General features: G+C 41.0%; 1 protein-coding gene across 5 annotated transcripts in view; it reads left to right on the top strand.

Annotated features, from left to right (window-relative positions):
- Positions 1–22116, top strand: part of LOC117540535 (serine/threonine-protein phosphatase 2A 56 kDa regulatory subunit epsilon isoform) — a 49995-nt gene that overhangs the window by 13687 nt on the left and 14192 nt on the right. For 4 of the 5 annotated variants that reach the window (XM_034207273.1, XM_034207272.1, XM_034207271.1 and 1 more), the window contains exon 3: positions 20307–20503. In XM_034207273.1, the coding sequence (XP_034063164.1) occupies positions 20307–20503 (197 nt within the window). Of the gene's footprint in view, positions 1–5637; positions 5761–20306; positions 20504–22116 lie in introns of those variants that run through there. The other variant, XM_034207274.1, reaches the window with a different exon arrangement.

Genomic DNA, 22116 nt, shown 5'->3' with positions numbered 1-22116 from the left:
TCTGCTGCTTCTGACCACAGAGCAGCTCCACTGGAACCTTTGCTTTCCAGACATGTTACTGGTTTCATTGCTTGGCATTTTTCCCTCTCTTTTTTTAACCAGAATTGTTTGATTATGCTAATTTCCAGGTTCAGGTATTTTGTCCTTCAACAAAGACATGTCTCCTTGCTCTAATGTTCAAAAAGCTCTTTATTTTTCTCTTACTGCCTGTGCTGCAGCAGCTCTTTTCACGTTGCGTCTGAAACCAGAGCCCAGTCTGCTCTGATTGGTTAGCTGGTCAACTGCTCAGAGATGTCCCGCACCTTAGCCTTGTTGGAGCACTAGCCAATAGAAGCGCGAGTTAGGGCTGCTCGATTATGGAAAAAATCATAATCTCGATTATTTGGGTCAATAATTGTGATTGCGATTTATTAAATGTGATTATTCATTGACTTTGAAAACATCCATTTATTGGAGAAAAAAAATGTGAACAGTATGTTTTTAACAGTTGATTACCCTGAACTTTAAGAATAACTCAACTGGAAAAAAAAAAAAAAAAAATTAAAAAAAGTAATAATAAAAAAATAATCGTTTTATTTCGATTACGTTGTTTTCGTAATCGTTACAAACCATAATCGCGATTAAAATACGATGAATTGAGCAGCCCTAGCGTGAGTGTTACGATGTGATGTCACTATGTTCTGGAAGTAAACAAAGGAGTCCAATGGAGGGCGAGAGAAACTCCCTCGGGAGGAAACTTGGGGATTTTACTATTTTACATACACAACAACCTATATAACACACTACAGGAAAGGGAAAAGCAATTGCCCAAAAAGCATAATAGGGTCTCTTAGATGTGACTTAATGCAAGAACAACATAGGTTGCAGTAAAGGAGTCATGCTGAACATGTAAAGATTGGTGTGTGATTATGAGGAGTTAGAAGCTGTCTGATTGATACGATACGATATACTTTGTTGTCCCTGTAAGGAAATTTGTTCTGGACTCCGTCCTGCAGTTCCGCATACATGTACATATACAAACATAGTGGACATTAAGAGACATACACATATCATCAGTCATACACCGTTTGAACAAACACAATACTCAGATGCACATACTGACAATGGCGACCTATTGCACTACCCTCATGGCCAACATTTGATTTGATGGCACATTTTGAGATTTAAACATTGAGTAATGGCTCACAAAAGTTAAGAGGAACCATATTTTCAGTTGTAGGGTCATTCAGGGACGGTACAGAAAGAGTTAGACTTGTATTGCTCAGCTTGTAGTTTGTGATGTCACTAGAGTGTCTCGTACATTTCCCAGGATTTGGATCAGGATACCTTCCATGTGGTCACAAGACAACCACTCTAACCTTTGAGGCTTCCTTTCACTCCTATATATGTCTGAGTAAGCCAAGTGGAAGAACAAGAATTATTTTGCCCCTCCCGCTTGTCTGTTGTGAACTTTAAGCCACAGACAAACAGTGGACTCACTGTGACGTATGCCAAAAGCCCCGTGTTGAACCAGTAGCAATGAATTGGTAAATTAAATTACCCATTGTAGGAGCCAACCTCATATGACCATAAAAGAGGTGCCTTCAGGAACGCTGGTGTTTTTTAATTATAGGGCTATTCTATCTCTAATCTCTTCACAATATTAAGCTGCCAGAAAGACGTGTATCGGGGGCGATTTATTTTATCAACAGGCCCTGAGGTCTTCCTGATTCTCAACCTATTGGGGGATTTTTTTTTTTACACCAGCGTTCAGTGAAAGAAGTAATGGATGTAAGTATTGCTATTAAAGCTTGCCCTCCAATTCTCTGCAGTGTTTATATTGCTTTTTTAGGACTGTTTGTGTTATTAGTAAGAGATGGAGACACAGAAGGTATTTTTTTTTTATAGAACACTTTAATTGGAATGGTTTGCGGTGTTTGTGAAAAGGGATTTCCTTGTTTCTATTTTTTTATATCTGAAGAGGATATAATCACTCGGTGTAGCAGTGGGGTTGCAAGTGCCATTTTCTTTTTATATTTCCATAACTCGACCCAAACAAACCTGTTCTCTTGCGTGTCCTTTATTTAACCTTTTCTTATTTTAATCATTTTTCCTTTTTCGCTTTCTTAGACAAATCTGCTCGGCTGTGTTCTATTACCATAATCTCTGTCCCGCCTTGATGTACGCAGCAGCAGTAGAGGTGGGCGTATATCCGGACAGCTGTACTCAATGCTGTCGATTTAGCAGACAGCGAAAGCACATCATCACTATGCACAAATCACATTTTCCTCTTCCTCCTCTTCTCCTTTTACTTGAGGGTTAGTCACCGCCTCAGGTCAGACTTCAGCCAGTACCCAGGGAAGCATAGTCTTGGTAAAGCACGGTAGATCCCGCCATTCGCTGTGCAGCTCATTCTTAGACGTTCAGAGGAAGACCAGGAGGGCGCAGTTTCCTCAGGGGGATCCCCGGGCAAAAGGATGACACACGCTGCAGGAATTTTCACAATAGAGCCAGTCATATTTACATTATACTCAAAGCAATGTCCCTGGTTCATCAGATAGTTGCTTACCTCTAAAAAGCTCTGAGACTGCTAAACATGTCAGATTGAGCTGCAGAGGTCTGATTTGTATATCATTTTGGGAAGAAAACCCTGAGGCATTTTCCAATAGGTCTATCTAGAAGTATTGTATGAAAGCTTCTTGGGGAAAATGTAACCTTGGAGTACAGTCACTCCTAGAGACTCTGATGTCATCTGCGGTAAACATGCTCGAACAAGCCAGTCAGCATGATATGTGTTAACAACATTGTTTGTTGTTATGTCTGAAACACATAATATCCAACAAGTCTATAATTAAATAAAAACCCTAGGAGGTATCAGGAACATGTGGTGTTGTGCAGTAAAATGATTGTAATGTATTTGATCTTGGTTGACTAAGAGGTGGCAATCTGTCAGAACGACAGGACAAAGCAGACTAACCTGAATCCACCATATAGCAAGCCCTTCAGAGCCTTATATTGACAGATTCAGTTTATTCCAATTGTTTAGCATGTTTGTACAACTTTGGTTGAACAATATCAGCCCAACATTTTCGTCCAATCAACTCTTTGTCAAGTGTTGCTGTATCTCTCTGGAAAACCACAAAGCTCCTGAATAATACACGTTTTTATCATTTGAGACTCTAAAAGCTCCGTTTTCACATTTGCGCTGGCCATACCGACAGCACTTGTTTGATGTAAAGGCTATGCATCGAAATAACTAGCCAAAATAATATAATAGCCAAAGTGAGTTAAAGGTGGGGTAGGTAAGTTTGAGAAACCGGCTCGAGATACACTTTTTGTTATATTCCATGGAATGCTCTTAACATCCGATAGCAATGAATATCTGAAGTGCTTTGACAAAAAATCCATAAAAAAACGTCATCTGTGGAAGCCGTAGTACTGAAAAAAGCACGACCAATCATTTGAGCCGGCCCGGCTAAAATAACTGGATGGCCTACCTGCCTGTCAGCCTTCCATCTGTGCACAAACTTATCTTGTGCCCTCATTGGTCACGTGCACGTTTGTGTGTGTTGGAGGAGGGGCTCTGTAAGGAAGTGGCAGATTTGTTCCGGCTGTGTATTTTCTAATTCTAGCGCACTCGAGCTGGTTTCTCCAAAATTACCTACCCCACCTTTAAGCCAACAAAAAGTCTCTAAATGCCAAAAAGAAAAAATCTCATTTGGGAGATTCTGGGTTCCAGAGCAGGAAACTAAGTGGATTACCGAACCAAGACGCCAATGGTTTAGGGCAAATAAAACTACTGCTGGTCCCCTCTGCTGTGTTTTAAACTCCAGGATAGTGGTTTTTATTCCCGTAAGTGAAGGCTCTAAACATTTTGTAAGAATTATGCTGTTCTCACCTCTCTTTACTAATTCTGGCAAACTGCCCTAAAGCAAGGCCCTTCATTTCCCAGCACAAGGCTCAGGGTGTATTAAACAGCTTCTGAGTGTAACTGTTAAGCACATACAAATAGCATGAACGCTCATCCAGAGTCTCCTAAATCCATAACAAAAAAATATTGAAAGGATACTTGGAGGCAATACCTGTTGCTGTTGCCTGAGGACCCCAACGGTTCTTTGTGTTTTGTGTTCAAGCATGTGTACATTTGGAAAAGAAAAAAAAAAAAACGTCTCCAATAAACTTTCATGGAAGAAGAGTTGGAAATATTGCCAGCAAAAGTTGGCATAGCATCAAACGCACATCTCATGGCCTACATGAATCCACCTTTCATGTACCATGGTGCGAAAAGAGTCGGCAGGGATATTGTAAATATACTTTATATGATATAATCTCATTTACATGCATGTTACAGTTGCTGCATACTTTAGGCTTCACTAAGTGTTACCATAGAGATGTTCGCTGAAGGAGGTAGAACAAGGAATGCAAGCAGAAAAGAGAGAAAGAGGTGAAGGGACTGGCGGGAAATCTGAACGAGTTGTTTTAATGTTTAATGGAGGAAGAGGAGAGGAAAGAGATGGTTCCTGTGTGACAACAAAACCCAACTCTTCCTCCGTTTGGGAATCTGTCCATCCAATCCTTCTTTTGTTCCCTTTGTCCTCCATATCAGGGTGTTTAAATATCCCCAGAAGCAAAATAACCCTTATTGATTTAGTTAATTTGTGTTAAAAGCACAACGTGGATTGAAATGATTAATCTACTCGAAATGTTACTTTATTCTTTCACAAATATTTAGTATTCCTAAGGCTCTACCTAATCACTGTGATTGGAATTGTCACTGCTGAAGTATTGAAACTTAAAAAACAATCTCTAGGATAGAAACAAAGTAAATAAAATGTAAAAAAATAAGTACATTCTGTAGGCACACATAAAACTACAAAGAAAGAACAAATATATATAAAAAAACAAAACTTTTGACAATCAAAGCATTACAGGAATTAGAAAGGAATTAGAAAGACAAATGCCTTTAATCAATAACTTTTAACTAATCAGTCCTGTTTAATTTACACCCTCCTCGCCTTTGCTTGTTGAGTCTCGCTGTTAAACGGTAATGGTAAATACATAGTCCAACAACGTCCCAGAGGAGAGGATAAAGACTTGTAATTAAAAATCAGGTTTCATGTCCTCTCCCTGAGTGTTTTCCTCCTGGAGGTTTCTCTCCTCTCCTCCCTCAGTGACGTCAACTGCTTTGACGTCTCACAATCGACCTCCTCTTATCAAGGCCGCTGTGGCATAAATGCAGGAAAAACCTTGAAAACACAGCCTGTTAAGAGCACATATTAGTTTTCATAGCAGCAACCTTGGCTAGTGCTGGTCAGATCCTCATGTGGCTGAGCGTGTTGTCTGACTGAATTAGTTCCCTCTCACGTCCACCTTGTGTAGGAGGACTGATCTGTTGCTGACCTCTCTGGGCAGCAGGCTTTTAAAAGAAGCGAGGGGCAGAAAATAGAAAGAAAGCAAGACTGAGTTGTACAATGCTGCACAGCGAACCCTCCCTGTCCCTCTCCTTGCGGCTTCCTCTGGTCTCCATTCGGCCAATGAAGCCCACCGACACGCCACCTCGTCTTCCCTCCCCTCCATGTCCTCCCCTCAGGAGAAACATGATCCATGAAGTGTCTCTTTACATTTTTCCAGCCCCACTCGTTACAAACAAGCCACAAGAAGGAGCGTGGGTCCACTGAACTTCTGCCGTCCACATGTTTGGCTCAAATCCGCTCAGACCACAACGTTCATGACTGTCGTTTTCTACCGTGGGTGCCTAACAGGGAGAGGAAACCTGATTAAGTGAGTGGTGGGATTCATGAATGTGTGTGGTGGGGGGTGGTGGTGCAAACCAGTAAGAACGTGGAGTGTTAAAGTTAGCCTCTGCTGTGAAGGGCTGTCGCTGCTGCCAGCCAGTCAAGCCTGTCATGTGTGTGTGAGGCAGAGGGAAAGGTAGACTTAAAATGGACTGGGAACGGTAACACAAGACGGGTGTTTTGACTGACTGCGAGGAAAATGGAAAGCTCCCAGGTGGAATGAGTACATTTATTTCTGATTCCTAGTGGAGGAATGTGTTTCTTTGTTTGTATTAAAGCTCTGCAAGGGTGGATTCAATCTGGGAATGAGATTCTGAATCTGTTTTTGAATGGGAACCATGTTCAAAGAAGATCCAGGAGTTTATTAAGAAGTTGAAGTTTGCTGCCCAGCTTGCATCAACCTCAGCTATTAAACATGTGCCAACACACGAGTACAAGGTAAACACAGACGACTGATAATCCTTTTTAAATAATCTTTTTTAATAATTTTCCTTTTTGATTAATTGTTAGGTTTATAAAATGATAAATAAAATAGGCTTTCCATATTACACTGTTGGACTTCAGATGTCTTGTTTGGGAACAGACATTTATTGACACTTTTGCTGATAATTGTATTTACCGAGAACCCTTTTATCAAGCTTGTTGCTATATGCAAGTCTGATTTAATTTAAGAACAGACAAATGTTCTGCTAAGAAATGACTATTTTGTCCTTTTGTTGTACTTTGTAATACTTGGCTATGGACACATTTAGTTTCAAACTAAACGGTAGATATTGAGGCCCAGCCCTAATCTAGTACACAGTGTAGAGAACGTTTCCTAGAGACACTTCTTCTTCTCCTCACAGGAACATATTGACTACTGACTCTCGTGTTATGAATGTGCAGCAGCACGAAGGTATGAGAAAGCTCAAGTCTGGTACCTTGTTTGTTTGTGTGTGGGTGTGTGTGTGTTGGGTTACATTAAGTGGTGCTCTTGTTCCTGCTAGGTGAGTCCTGGGAGAGACTATGCTTCTCACCTGGACTCTTGAAGCTGTCTTTGTGTGAACCGTCCGATTCGTTATTCTTGAGCTGATGCTCTTCAAACAGCTTCAATTCAACTTTTGACATGACGAGTCAGCTGACAGGGTTTCGAACCGGTGACCTCTCAGTTATTTCAGGGTCTGTCCAGCCAGTTCCAAACAATGCTCCTCTGCCACTCTGAATTTGAATATGGAACATATTACAATAACATTTAATCGATGGTCTTATCGTCAGACATACAGTGATTGTACGGTTCTTTGAAAAATAATGTTTTTCTTCATATTTCAAGGAATCCAAATTAAACTTCTTACGTAACTTTTTAGACATTATTCAGACAAAATAAATAATTGGACGTCCTTCATTTCTTAAGTGATCTCGTCATTTTGTTCGGCATGTCTTTAATGTATTGGACAGGCACAATGTATATTTTGGATGTAGGGAGAAAGTGAGAAGGGTTCTCATGCAACAATGGTCCCACAGCTGTAATCATATGAGAAATGTGAACGCAAATTAAAGGCAAGATTGTAAAAATACTTATTTTCACGTGTTTCTTAAAAGTCATAACGTCATTTTATACAGTTTGAAAAGAAAGGTCTTCGTATTTTTCATTAATGAAGTACTGATGCCGCTTCCTGCAGTGTTTGCTCTCATTACAAGCTTGCAGGAGTCTTTTTTGTTTGTCTCAGTGAGATACATTTCAGACATTTAGTGTGAAACCTTGTTCCCTTAAAACAGAAGCGAGAGTGACTCCGTAGCCGTGCCATCTGCCATGTTGGCTACAGTAGCTGGGAGCAAAGTTTACCCAAGATGTCTGCATGTGTTAATGATTGACAGCAGCCTGGCGCCTTGCAGGAACGCTTATGTGAGACCTGAGAACATGGAGATGGGGACACGGGTAGATTGTATTTGGGTCATCAACATATATTTTTCCATCGAGCCGTTACCTGAACCAGGCGAGCACATGCATCTAAAGTCTGTGCATGTGTAGGATGTTACTACTGTTTGTGTGCTACTGTCAGTATCCCATCAGTGTGTTCTTGATCTGACTTAATCACAATAACAGGTCTACAGTAGCATCGTATCTTAAATCGACTGCGGTCCAGTTTGAATCAAGAAACCATTACGACATACCTGGACATGAAGTTATCTGATTTATATTGGTTACTGGATGTTCTTCTTTATAGCTCTGACATTTAGTTTCAAAGAGTTAGTGATCACTCTATCAAAAGAAAAGGGATGGCCTTCAATTTTGGATGATCAATGAATCCTTTAAAACAAGACGATATAACTTGTTTAGAGAATAAATAATACTTTCTTCCTCCTGCAAAGTGAAAGTTGAAAGCACAGGTTTTGCTCCCGCCTGTCTACATGTGGTCGGGCCATTAGCTAACAGTGGCTAATGCTAGCTAACTAGAGCCTTGGTGTGTAACGGCCATTACTGAGGTTGCTATTTACCTTCCACTGGTACTACTGATAACCACGGTATGCTCAAAACATTTGTAGCTATCCCTATTTAGTGACCTCGATGGCATGTTACATTTCCTTATTTTATCAAGTGAATATGTATAATGTTTCTCAGATTTATATAATTGTAAACATAATGTATTTGGTTATTTTTGTGTGAAACAAGTCTTTTGAAGACATCCTGTATGGCCCACAAAGCTTGTGATGATGGCAGTTCTGCTATTTTATTGCATTTGATGACTTGGAAGATGGGTTAATGATAACTAAAAGATGAGAGTAATTGCTGCCAACCAGCTCTGTGTTGTACAAATTGCTACAGGTCAGCTTGTTTTTGACTGTTGGCCTTGGTTTCAGTTGTTTCCCTGGAACTGGTGCAGTCTCCTTTCTCTCCTTCGTTCATCTGTTCCAGTCTGCAGGTTTCCTTACTGAGAGTAATTATTTTCACATGTCAATGTACATCTTTGTTCATTGTTTGTTAACCGTCATGCAGTTCCCTTATAGCCTAACGCTGGCTGGTTACTTCTGCCATTTACGCTTCAATAATAATTAAAGTGGGGTTAATATGTGGAGATGATTTTGCTGTAAACGTTTGATTGCAATATTTTCTGCAATCTACAGAAATCCAATGGAAAACGTTCACTTTTATCAAGGGAGGTCTTGGGACGCTGACTTCCGAGTTGGCTTACAAAAATCTGCCCCACAGCACGACTGTTTACCTGCACATTTGCAGTAGGAGTCACATGACCATTCTGACCTCTTTAATGGACTGTTCCTGGTGCTGGACACTGTTTAGCTTCCTCCATGTGATTACATGTGTACAGTCATATGATTGTCAACACAGTGTCATGATAGCTGACCAGTTGGTTGTGTGCCAGCTTCCTCTAGAGGTTTACTTCGACAGCTGATGACGGCCATGTTGCTGGGTCACGTCTGTCTTCCTGTTGGACTAAACAACAGATGTTTTGTCAGTCAGCGTTTATCATCTCTCCTCACTGTAATCCTTTATGTAATGTTTAACCCCAGTAGCAACAGCCGTGACTGCTGGGAAACGCTTCTCTTTGATAGGAAACATGACGCACAGTTTCATTTTGATTCAGATGCCAACGTCTGTATCTATATAGTCTGGCTGGAAACACATTAGCTTGAATGCTTGCAGAAAACAAATGAATCAAAGCGTTAGATCCTTTTGGCACATTACTTACGGCATAAAGTAAATAAGATCCACTAGGTATAATCGGCTGGTGGGGGTATATATGTGGGGGGGGGGGGGAAGTGATATTGTCTAAAAGTGAAACATCAGAAATGTAACCAAATAGTTTTGCATGTTGGCAAAATAAAAAGGGATGAAAGACATGTAGGTATCAAGTTCTAGGCTCATTTGTGTGTTGTCTGTTTGAGGCTTGTATCTGAGAGGTTACACATGTACCTATTTACAGTCTATTGGGAGTATTCTGAGAAGCAGAATCAGAAATACTTTAATAAGCGTGTGGGAGAGAAAATCCCTCTAGAAGAACCTTTTCAGACCATTAACATGCACAAAATTCTAAATTCAAATTCAAAACCTTTATTTATACAGATAAAACCCATTGAGATCATAGACCTCTTTTACAATGGTGACCTGCTTCAATTAGTTCCAAACATTAATACAAACATGACAGAAAACAAAGGACATTATATGATACTACAGTTTGTATACTAGTAGCATTTACAGACACAAAGATGTATAGACAGGAAAAGAAAACCTACAGGAAAGGGAAGAACCTAAAAAGCATATAAGCCTCTTGTTAGAGTGATTTCAGACGACAGTTTAATCTGACGGTATTTTTTTTACGAAATAAGAAAGTGGCAATACTTCCCCTTTAACTTTCCATGAGGCCCTTTTGAATCCTTGTCTACTTCAGTGACCCACAATAGCAGCAGTACGGTTGGTTGTTCTGGCCTGGGTGCAGCTGGAAAGCAGCAACTTTCTCTGGGTGATTAAGGTTAATTAGAAGCCACCAGCAGTGAGGAGAGCAAAGGTCACACCGGCAGCGCCTTGACATTCCTCCATCGATAGCTCTGCATGTCTTCCTGACTATTTCACTAATCTCCTGTCCACCTTAACCTCCACTGTTTATACCTTTTTATGAGGATGACCCCTGACAGTGTGTACATACATAATAACTACAAAGTGACCTTCAGGCAGAAGGGTCGAGTAACCTGCTGAGTCCATCTGTTGGACTCTCTCCCTTTCCCGTAACTCAAGCTTGCTTGCTCGCTCACTCATACACACTCGCTACTTTTATAGACGAGGGGGCTTTCCCATTAACACGAAGTGTGTGTGGACTGTTCTTAAAGAGTGCGTCGCCTGCTCATCGTTCATCTTCCTAGACTTGAATGTGCAGCGCTGTGTAGACCGGTACAACCTAAGAATAGTGGAGCACAGAATAACATGTCATGAGGAACCATTACGTTTAGATGCATCATAATATTGTAAATATGGAAATGTTACTCTATTGAATATATAATACTCACACAGTAATTTCTACTAATTTTATGGAATAATAAGTATAATTTAGGAAATGTATTTTGTGCACTTGTACTGTAGCACTCAACCTACTTTTAATGATTTGTTTTAAGGTAATACACTCCCAATTTTTTGGATAAACATAGCTCTTTGTCCTATGTTTGTGTAGCAGCAGGAAAGACTGCTTGTAGATAGTGTTGCTCTTATTTGTGTTTGTTTTTCTGCGTATTTATGTAGTGTAAGAAGCATTGCCTTACTTACAACAATTTTACACTCTATGTGGTTATTTTTTGTGTTAGAGAAGTTGCATTGGTGAGGTTTTGCAGCAGGTCTGCACTTACTTATGATGACTGGACCGACCCGATGATCTCCCCTATAATCACCGCAGACTAAATCATGTTAAGCTTATTAAACAACATTAAAATCTTTCTTAAAAAAAGACTCGACCCCATGTGAGTCCATAAATCCTGACCCTGCGTTCAGTGGATTGACTCTCTTATGTAATTAACCTTAAAAGGAATTCCTGCGGTGAACCATCCGACTGCTCTCGCTCTGTGTGTCGTTAAGCTTTTTTCCGCCATTAATTAAGGAGCAGCGTCTTCTCTCTTCCTCTGCCAAAGAAGCTCCGATGAGAGTCTCTTCCAAATCGGAGACAGAGCAGAGAGGCAGGAAGGAGAAAGCCAGGGTGAGGCTGAAGCATCAGTGTTTCCACAGTTTCTCATAAAGCATCTCAGAATAGTCCCGTTGATATTAGACCAGTTTGCTTCACGAGAGAGAGAGAGAGAGAGAGAGAGAGAGGGAGGATGCTTGTATAGTTTTCTGAACGGGTGCCAACTCTCCTTTCCCAGAACACAGGAAATCTGCACTATTACTAGGTTTTATATTTAAAGAAAATCTTTTTTTCTGCCAAAATGCAGCAGATGAAATGTTTCTATCCTTATTTCAGTGTTTAAGATTTAGCCTGTTGCCCAATACAATGTTTTTATTAGTGTATTTAAAGTTTTACAACCCTTAAGGGAGGGACAAAGTCAATGTTTAATAAGATATATTAGGTTAGATTGGATTTACTTACATTATCCCTTAATTGATTTGCATCAAGGAAAAAGAGTATTCTTCCATATTAAATAACAAGTTATGCACATGTTATTAAGAATATACGACATTTACAAAAAGAGCACAAAACAGCATTGAGTAGGAGTTGCTGCCACAAACAGTAAATATATGCATGTTAACAGTGAAAGATGTATATCTATCAAATACACAATATAAATATACAGAATAAGTTGCATCACTGTAATAGACCAGCCTACAACTGACACATTGTAAACATAAGATAGTATCTACCTTATACAAGTGTGAAAATAAACAAAACATACATAATAATATACTAAAAGCGGTGACTGGTTCAAATAACTTTTCCAAGAACAACAGAAATCATTTAATATGGATTTTGGCAGCACCATGCATTTTATTGCCGCATTTTTAAAGCATGCACCTAAACCCCTCCAAAATCCTTAAACCAAGCCCAAAAAAGAATCCAATCGCAAACCAAAATGTATTAATATAGACCTAATTATAATCAATTGACCTTGGTCTGCCATATGGACCTGCAAATAAGTGAAGTAAAAGTTACGTTGGACAACTCTTCTTGTCCACTGACACAGTTGCGGTGAACCCGACACTTCACTGGCCACACGGACGTCGACACGCTGCGATGCATCCACAAATAATCCTGAACATGATGGCTGGCTTACGTACAGAGAGGCCGACAGAGCAGATCAACAACTGCCAAACACTCATTACAACCCTGCTTCCATCCGCTGCCCACAGTGGCTGCTGGATTAAAAAAGATCACATTTGTACCAGATAAATGGATTTGAGGATAAAGATGGATGTTATAAGTAAACGCCACCAATGATATGGCTACTTTTGAACAGGAAAGAGCTCTAGTGGTGGTCTTATGACAAATCGGTCTTGCCAGCGTGTTTGAGTGACTTTAAAAAGGAGATCTGAATTTATTCTGAATGAAACATGCGTGAACATTGTCGCAGGTTTCAGGGTTATGTAGCTTGAGATGGTGAGAAGGCCTTGTTATCTGAACATGGTGAGTGATGCATATTCATATTACATCAATTGGCGTTGATTTGGCTAAACGGAAATCAATCTTGGCAACGATTTTGTCCTTTCACTTTGGAGGCATATTCATTTTTTTTTTTTGTCCTTTGCAATTAAATCATATTAAGTTTTGGTGATTTGGAAGAAGGCACTTGTATACTTATTGCCATTCTGCTTTTATGCTTTGCTCTTGGTACAAACATGTAGTAACACAGTATTTTTAAGATGTTGTGACGTAGTTTGACGTTGGCATGCAAAGCCGAGACTAAGACTGTGTTAAACCTGACCAGAAATATACAAATGTTTAACTTCTTAATGTGTCCGATAGGGGTGTAACGGTATCCGTATTCGTCCCGTACCGTCACGGTTCGGACGTCACCGTTCGGCACATGCAGTCACACGGCGAATACGCCTTTTTTTACGAGTGGGGAAAAAAGTCTGTCATTCAGGCCAGTATCCATTACACTATTTATAATCCAGGGGGCGGTATTGCGCCTAAAAGCTGTTTGCCAGCCGCCCTTAAACAACAAATGAAGAACAAGAAGAAACACAACAACAAAACGAACAAAATACAACAAGAAGAAAAGTTAATATGGCGATTTCAGATAACAGACAGGAGCTAGAACCCACCTGCTTCTTTTAAATCAGCTGTGTGGGAACATTTCGGGTTCCCTGTGGACTACAATAACGATGGAGTGTGTGAGTGGTGGATCGGACGAGGACGGTGTGTCGGCGTTGTTAGACAGCGGTGCGGTATGCTAATGAAACACACGCCAAACATGCTAAATCATATCAGAAGGCATCACCCAGATTTGCCAATCACCAGAGCCCGGCAAAAGACAACAGCAGTTCAACAGCTTCTCCCCGCTGTTTTTAAGAAGCCAATAGGCATGAAAGCTGAGACCAAAATAAATAACGGAAGCTTTTGGCTTATTATTTATGATGTAATATTTTCAAGACATTCTTTTTAGTTTTACAGCTTGATGAAACCTTTTTGTTTGACATCAGCCATTATAGATAAGCTGGCCTTCTGAGTGTGAGTGTTACTGTTTGTGGTTTGTTTTTAACTGTTTAATACAGTTAATTATTCAAAATGTCAGAGTTCCTTATTTTTTAAACTGAAACTTGCACTACTGTACAAAAATAAATAACAAACATGGAATTATGCATTTGGGACTTTTTTTTGCTTTTTCTTGTTGTTCCGAACCGTGACCTCCAAACCGAGGTACGAACCGAACCGTGACTTATGTGAACCGTTACACCCCTAGTGTCCGATTATCCTTGATGTGCGGTTTAATCGCTTCTATAGAGGACACAGGAGAATGTTTGATTTATTCCAATGTTTGTATCATGGGAAAAGTTTTAGAGATTGGACTTTGGGTTGTTGAATTTGGAGAAAATATTATCATAATGAGCTTTAAAATGATCAAAAGTGACTTTGTACTGATTTTTTTTTTAAAAGGGTGTGTGTGTGTGTAGTAGCTATTCCACTCCAGGGTTGTTCCATGCTGATGGTAGTTTCTGGGGTATTCTAGGCTACAGACACACACACACACTTATTCTCTCTCATGCTTGAATACAGTCACACACTCTTTCTGTGTCTCTCTCTGTTCCTCTCCCACTTCCATTCTCTCGTCCTGTTCCAAGCCCATTCGCTCTGCTCTGTGTCTCTGTAGAGGGATTACTGTGTCCTGTGTGATTATCTGTCTATTAATAGCTTCCTTTAAGGCCGTTCACATGCTCCTATAGCGGCAGGATCCCGAGGCCCTGGGCTCCGTAACACAAGCCGACCCCAACGCCTGCAGCCAGTAATTACTGAAGCGAACTGTACGCTAACGTAACCACTCACCAGGACCTGACACACAACAAACATGCACATATTCACTGCAATGAAAACTACCATATGAATATATTATCAATATTCTTTTGAAGTGTCTCCTCATCCTTATCTAGTCCTGTGCATACATTGCAGCGCCTTGCAGATTTGCATACTTCCAGTCGAGTGGGTACAACTGTAACGTGTACATATAACATTATATACAGACATTAAAGGGATGTTTTGCAGCTTAGGAAACTTGCAAAATCGCTAAAAAATAATCAGATGTTTCCATATTTAACCGTATGCTTCAGCAGTTTCTTACCTGCTAGATTTTTGACTTGCTTAACTAACTTGTGACCACAATGAACTGAAAGAAGATGAAAGGCACACAATTATTTCCGTTCATCACTACGACAGATCCCTTTCACAAAAATGGATTACAGCAGTGTTAATGCTTGCTTTAGCTTTCATATGATTCACCAAATTCTGCTACTCTTATCCAGGGCAACTGAAAAAAGATGGAGCCGGACTGAATATCTCGCTCAAGGACATGCAGACTTTGCAGCCGCCCTAATATTCTGGTCAGCACTCTTTTTAGGTATTTGGAGCACTGAGTGATCATATCACATGCAGGGCAAAGAGGAACTTGTTTGATCTTGTTGGCGGTTTAAACATGAGGTACATCCTCCTCAGATGGTAGATTATTTTCCTTCCTGATCACACATGATTTAAAGTTCCCCTATTATACTGTTTTTCATCAATATATTATAGGTCTCAGATATATACAAAACATGTCTCTGAAGTGTTTGGCTCCAAATACCAAACAGATCATTGCAGCATCCCATAAACCCCTCTGTTTCAGCCCTGTTTCAAAAGTGCTGATTCTCTGTCCGTTACTTTAGATGAAAAATAAGGAGCCCCTCAGAGATATTTGGTTAAAAAGAACTCAACAATGGTGCTCTAGGAGGAGATTCAGGTGATAAGGTGGGTTGCCTTGGCTGGCTGGTTACACAAGCCAAAAAATCGTTATGAGTGGCCAAAATCTGATCAGCTCATTTTCAGACATTATATAAATGGATCAGGACAAAAAGAGAGAGAATCTTTTTTCCTGAGACTTTCAGAATCTCTTTACACAGAGGGGACACGTGTTGATGTAGAAGAGACATGAACAAGTGGATTTTGCATAATAGGTCCCCTTTAAGGTCTCGGTTGCATTTGAGTTAAATGCATCACCTCTGATTCATGCCTGGGTTTTATGAGAGCATTGAGCTGCTGGTGGTTCATCCCACCTAGTTTTGTGGCTCTGGGATTAAAGCCTGCAGAGGCCAGGACTCCTGCCAGTCAATCAGTGGGTTTGAGTTTGTTAGTGACTGGCCTGGTTGGACTCATTGAGCTGAGCTGCAGCAAGAGGCCAGCAGGTCATAAGTAACTAGTGGCATTTGGATCAAAAGATGATTAGAATAATCACTTAAACTGAGATCTGCCAAGGGTTGTTTTCTAGGACAGGAAACCTGTCGCCGATCCGATCGAGTGGGCGGGGCCTAAATGGAAGATTTAAACATCACTTTAAATCTTCCATTTAAAGTGATGTTTAAACTCAGTTAATGGGGCTCATTCACCGGAGCTTCCACAAACAACAATCAACTTAATTATTACATTCAAATTAAGTACATTATTCAAGTTTACATTCACGTTGGATAATAACACGGGAGAAATGAGCGGAAGCGCTCTCTTTTTCTCTCTCCCTCTCTCCCCCCTCTCTCCCCCTCCTGACAGCCTGTCAGTATCTCATGCAGCTCACTGATCCGGTAATGAGTGACCCGACAGTGAAGAATAAATATATTTATAATAACTAGTTTAGCTTGTTCCAGAGGTAGATAAAATAGCTAAGTGTGTTAGGTCTAACTCTTGTGTGTTTCGCTCCGCTCACCGGTCCGTCACAGCGGGCGGAGCTGCAGGATTTCTGCTTCACACACACGTTGCATACCGCTATTTTACTGTCTTTTTCGGACACCTTAAAATACTGCCAGACCGGTGAAGCCATTTTGGCGAGCTTGTTTTGCCGCACACAGAGAAAAGTGTCATGTATTTTACGTCATGCGATCGGCTCTCGCGATCGGCATGTTTAGAGAGCACCGATCGATCGGTAGAGAGTAAGTATCGGCCGATCTCGATCGGTGACAGATCGATCGGAGCATCCCTAGTTTTAATCCATTCAGTCTGATGAGCTGAACTCAATTTGATCTAGGTAGGATAAAGACTGATGGGACTGGTGGCTAATGTATTTTCTATGGTTTTTTTCTAGAAAATAAGATGTGCTTATGATCCACTGGCTTTTCAAAGATCTGTTAGTCTTACCTGTACAACAACAGCAAACTGTGTTGTACAATTCTTTTTTCTTCTGTGTATTTAGACCTAAAAAAGGAAAAATATAAACAATCTTAATACCTCGAGACACTGTAAAAGTTCAGGAAAATCAACACAAATCTTACCGTCTCAACTGATTTAATTATATATCAACATCTAAAGCAGTAAAAAGTAGAGAAATACTTTTAGGGCTGCACCTAACATTTATTTTTCATTATTCATTTACTATTTTCCCACTAACCAATTGAAAATGAGCTCTATAAGATGTTAGAAAATGGATTCCTAGAGCCTTCAGGCCAAAACAGCATCCCTCTCCTCTGTCATCATCCTGTTGGACCTGTCTGCTGCATTCGACACGGTGAACCATCAGATCCTCCTTCGCACTCTCCAAAAACTTGGAGTTTCAGGCTCTGCACTTTCCCTCCTCACCTCATACCTCAAAGACCGTACCTACAGGGTAACTTGGAGAGGGTCTGAGTCCGACCCTTGTCAATTAACTACAGGGGTCCCTCAGGGTTCTGTTCTTGGTCCCCTCCTCTTCTCCCTGTACACAAACTCGCTCGGATCAGTCATTCGCCCGCATGGTTTTTCATACCACTGCTACGCTGACGACACCCAATTAATTCTGTCCTTTCCCCGCTCAGAGACCCAGGTCGTCGCACGCATCTCTGCTTGTCTAGCTGACATCTCTCAGTGGATGTCTGCTCATCACCTCAAGCTCAACCTTGACAAGACTGAGCTGCTTTTCCTTCCGGGAAAAGATTGTCCCACTCTTGACCTAACAATCAACATCGGCACCTCAGTTGTTTCCCCGACTCAGACTGCAAGGAATCTGGGAGTGACTCTAGATAACAACCTGTCCTTCACTGCAAACATCGCTGCTACAACCCGTTGCTGCAGATACACGCTTTACAACATCAGGAAGATACGTCCCCAGCTGACACAGAAAGCGACTCAGGTTCTGGTCCAGGCTCTCGTCATCTCACGCCTAGACTACTGCAACTCCCTCCTGGCTGGTCTACCTGCATGTGCCATCCGACCTCTGCAGCTCACCCAGAATGCAGCGGCTCGTCTGGTCTTCAACCTTCCTACATTTTCCCACACCACTCCGCTCCTCCGCTCCCAACACTGGCTTCCGGTAAACTGCTAGAATCCACTTCAAGACACTGGTACTTGCTTACCAGGCTGCGAATGGATCTGGCCCTTCGTACATCCAGGACATGGTTAAACCGTACACCCCAGCGCCTGCACTACGCTCTGCATCAGCCAAACGACTCGCTGCACCCTCGCTGCGAGGGGGATCCAAGTTCCCATCAGCAAAAACACGTGGGTTTGCTATCCTGGCTCCAAGATGGTGGAATGAGCTCCCCATTGACATCAGGACGGCAGATAGCTTGCACACCTTCCGGCGCAAACTGAAAACTCATCTCTTTCGACTCCACTTCGAGCGATAGAACTATTAACAAAGCACTTATATACTAATAAAGGACTGGCTTATCTAAAGCCAGTTGAGTAGCACTTGAAATGTTTGGCTCTATGAAACCTGATGTACTTATATGATTCTGTTTTCTTCAAGGTTGTGTCTTCCTGGTCGAATGTACTTATTGTAAGTCGCTTTGGATAAAAGCGTCAGCTAAATGCAATGTAATGTAATAATGTCTATTTAATGAATGCATCAGCTAATCACTCTGCGTGTCATGGAGAGGTGAAAAAGTCATTCCATTGTTTCTCAAAAAGTTTCTCAATGCCGTTTGTGACGGAATTGAAACTGACAAACGAGAACTCTGAAGTGTAATTAGGGAGCACACTTCAGACACACATTCACTCGGTGTACGTTGTGTGTTGAATTCAGAGCAGCTTATCTGTTACATAATAAAGCCCGGTGCTGCTGGGATGGGAACATCAGGTTTGGCGATGAGGGAAGAGAGTCGTGGTCTCGCTGCAGGTCTGAACTCTGAGCGACCCCTGATTCTTCTCCCACCAGGGGACATCCACACAGACTGTGACAGCTCAGCATTGGACACACTCGCTGCTGGATAATGAGGCCGTCTCACTCATCCTTCCTGTACAGAGAGAAGATGAATTAGTAAGGAGCTGATGCAGAGCAAGGAACAGATTTCTACAACTGATGTATGCAGTTGTAGCATCCTTTGTTTTCAGGGCTGCACCATTTTGAAAATTGCCATTATATTGAGTGATATTGCAATCTGATTCACAAAATTGGAGGGAATGATACATTTTGAAACATTATTCACAGTATAAGTGAAAAATGGATTTAAATTATTTTTTTGAGCTGAGGATTTGATCCAAACAAGGGTTTTATTAAGTTTGTGGAATATCTAGGACTCACTGCAATACTTAATTCAGAACAATATTTTGACATTTTTCTTTTACCAAATAAAGCGCATACTGCGATTGAAAATGTAAACTGATTTTGAAGCCCTACTTACTACGGTTTTATTAAAATCCATACACAAAGAAACATCTGTGCGTAATCCACATTTTTGGAAGTTGTATAATCTTTTATATGTATACGGACATTATGTTTTTTTCTTATGGTTACCATCCACATTATATTTATACCAATAAACCCTTTGCCTTGTTGCCACTGGATGTTTGAAATATCTTTCTGAATAGTTGCGAAGCATCTTCAGAACAAGTCAATTAATAGCTTCTTAAAATCATCCTATTCTCTTTCAGAAATATTATTTAGTTAAGCTTGTTATGACCGGCTCGTAGGCCACAACGGAAAGATGCCAAGACGTACACGAGTTTCCAAAAACCACGGCACATTTATTGCGGTTGTTCAGTATAAAGTACAAGATAGAGGGACGAGGGGAGAGGATCGCCGTGTTACTCCTCCTGCGGCCGGCTTGGAGCATGTGACTCCGGGCAGCTGGGCTTAATAGCACCTCGGCTCCGGCCAGGTGTCCGCGATCGCGCTGATTGGCCTCTTCAGCTCCACCCCACCGTAAGACCTGTAACACACCTGAACACAGGCTCTGGGGCCGTCACAAGCTTTAGTTTCTTTAAATGGGTGTTGTTTGGGTGAAGGTCGGATAAACTCTTTTTCTGAGAATGTGCTTATTATTCTCAGCTAGACTTGAATTACTCAGACAGTCACAAGGACGTCCATTGTCTCTGCTTTTACCTCTACTGTCATCCGCAAAGTTTTTTGTATTTAAGAATATCATATTTATTTCGACACTAATCAAATGTTTTTTCTCTTCCTCTCTCTCAGACGTGCCAGCGCCGGAGCAGCCCGAGCTGTTCCTGAAGAAGCTGCAGCAGTGCTGTACTGTCTTTGACTTCATGGACACGCTGTCGGACCTCAAGATGAAGGAGTACAAGCGCTCCACGCTCAACGAGCTGGTGGACTACGTGACCGTCAGCAGGGGCTACCTGACGGAGCAGGCCTACCCCGATGTCGTCAAAATGGTGAGGAGGGATGCACATTCAAAAACTTGTTGTGGTACAGGCATCAAAACCATTGTCTAATCCAGGGTTTTCCCAACCTTAATAATAATACAAGTTATTTATATAGCACTTTTCCTGGTGCTCAAAGCTTATGACCCGTTTATATTTATTTTGTTTTGGTGCTCCTGTTAATGGATTATAGTCGCAACACCTTCAGCTACATGTTAGCCGCATCTCTTCTAGAGATTTGAGGTTTAGCCATATTTTTTTCCCCCTTGTTTGTTTGGGTTACAGCAAAAGTAGACAATGAAAGTTACAGTTTGTCGTAAAACTGTTGAAATATAAGACAATGACAAATACGCAACTAGAAAGACGCGACCAGAGTCGCATAAGTGATGTCATTAACGTTACACATTACACTCGTGTTACTCACCGAAACCTTGTAAAGCCGGTCCCGCATGCTGGCTCTTACGGAACCGACTAACTCCCCTTTTTCGTATGTACAGTTCTCAACATGACCGGACTTGTAGTGATTTTCACCTCTTTTAATACTTTTCGCCTCATTCTGAAAGAAAGAGGTGAAATGTGCCAACGTGACGGCCATCTTGGTGACGTGTGCGAGACGGGAGATGTAGTTCATTGAGCGTTTCACACAAAAAAATATGTTACTTCACAGTTTTACAACACATTTATTTATTTTTGACTTGCAAAATTATCTTTTAAATTGACAAACATCATCTGTGTAATTCGTGGCACAATTCAAACGGGATCGGAAGGGGAGGGACTTCGCCTCTCTATAGCATTTTCCTTTCGACAGAATCTGTTACGACAGGACTTTTATTCTGAAATATTTGCAGGACAGTGTTGTGAGTATGAATTGGTAGAATACCGCTAATATAAAAGACAACCTTGAAGTAGAAAGCAAGGGTTAGCGATATAGAGTCTTAAGTTGTATAACGTCAATGTTTTCCATTGATAGCTCCTGTTATATTGTTGTTGTATTATATAGCCTTCTGTTTTCTGACTGTCCCAAAGTTTCCTGACGATGGGAGGCTCCTGGTATTATTGCCTTCGACATTAACACGAGATGAACCCTTTATATTCAAACAAATAGTTTTATTTTTCTCACAAACTTTCCCCCACATTCCTAAATCTTAAGAAGATGAATTACAGGCTGGTTTTTCATTCATTTGCGGCTGTATGCTTTTAGATAAAAGCCAGACTCACCCACTCATGCAGAGCCGTAAACTCACCGCACTCGAGTCCTGACCCATTTTCCTCCCTCGCTGTCGTGTGACCCTGATCTGCACTCGCACACTTACATCAGCAGCCCAGAATAAAGCAAGAAGCTACACAGAGCTTCAAAGCAGTGCAAGTGTACCAGTGTTGTTGTTGGCTAAACAGACAGTTTTTCATTTGAAATGTAAATATGTGAACGTTACAATATTCCTGAGTCGAACATGTACATTTGTATAGCCTATTTTAGCATTTTGCATCACTTTGGAGAACAGATTAAAATGTAAAATTTAATTATTTAAACTCGGCAATGCATTAAATGATGAAGATGAAGATTCAACTTATTGTCATTACGTAGTACAGGTTCTATGTAACGAAGTGGTTTCTCTGCATTTCAC

Source organism: Gymnodraco acuticeps, unplaced genomic scaffold (genome assembly GCF_902827175.1).
Source record: "Gymnodraco acuticeps unplaced genomic scaffold, fGymAcu1.1, whole genome shotgun sequence".
NCBI classification, from domain to species: Eukaryota; Metazoa; Chordata; class Actinopteri; order Perciformes; family Bathydraconidae; genus Gymnodraco; species Gymnodraco acuticeps.
This window is presented reverse-complemented; position numbering and strand designations above follow the sequence as displayed.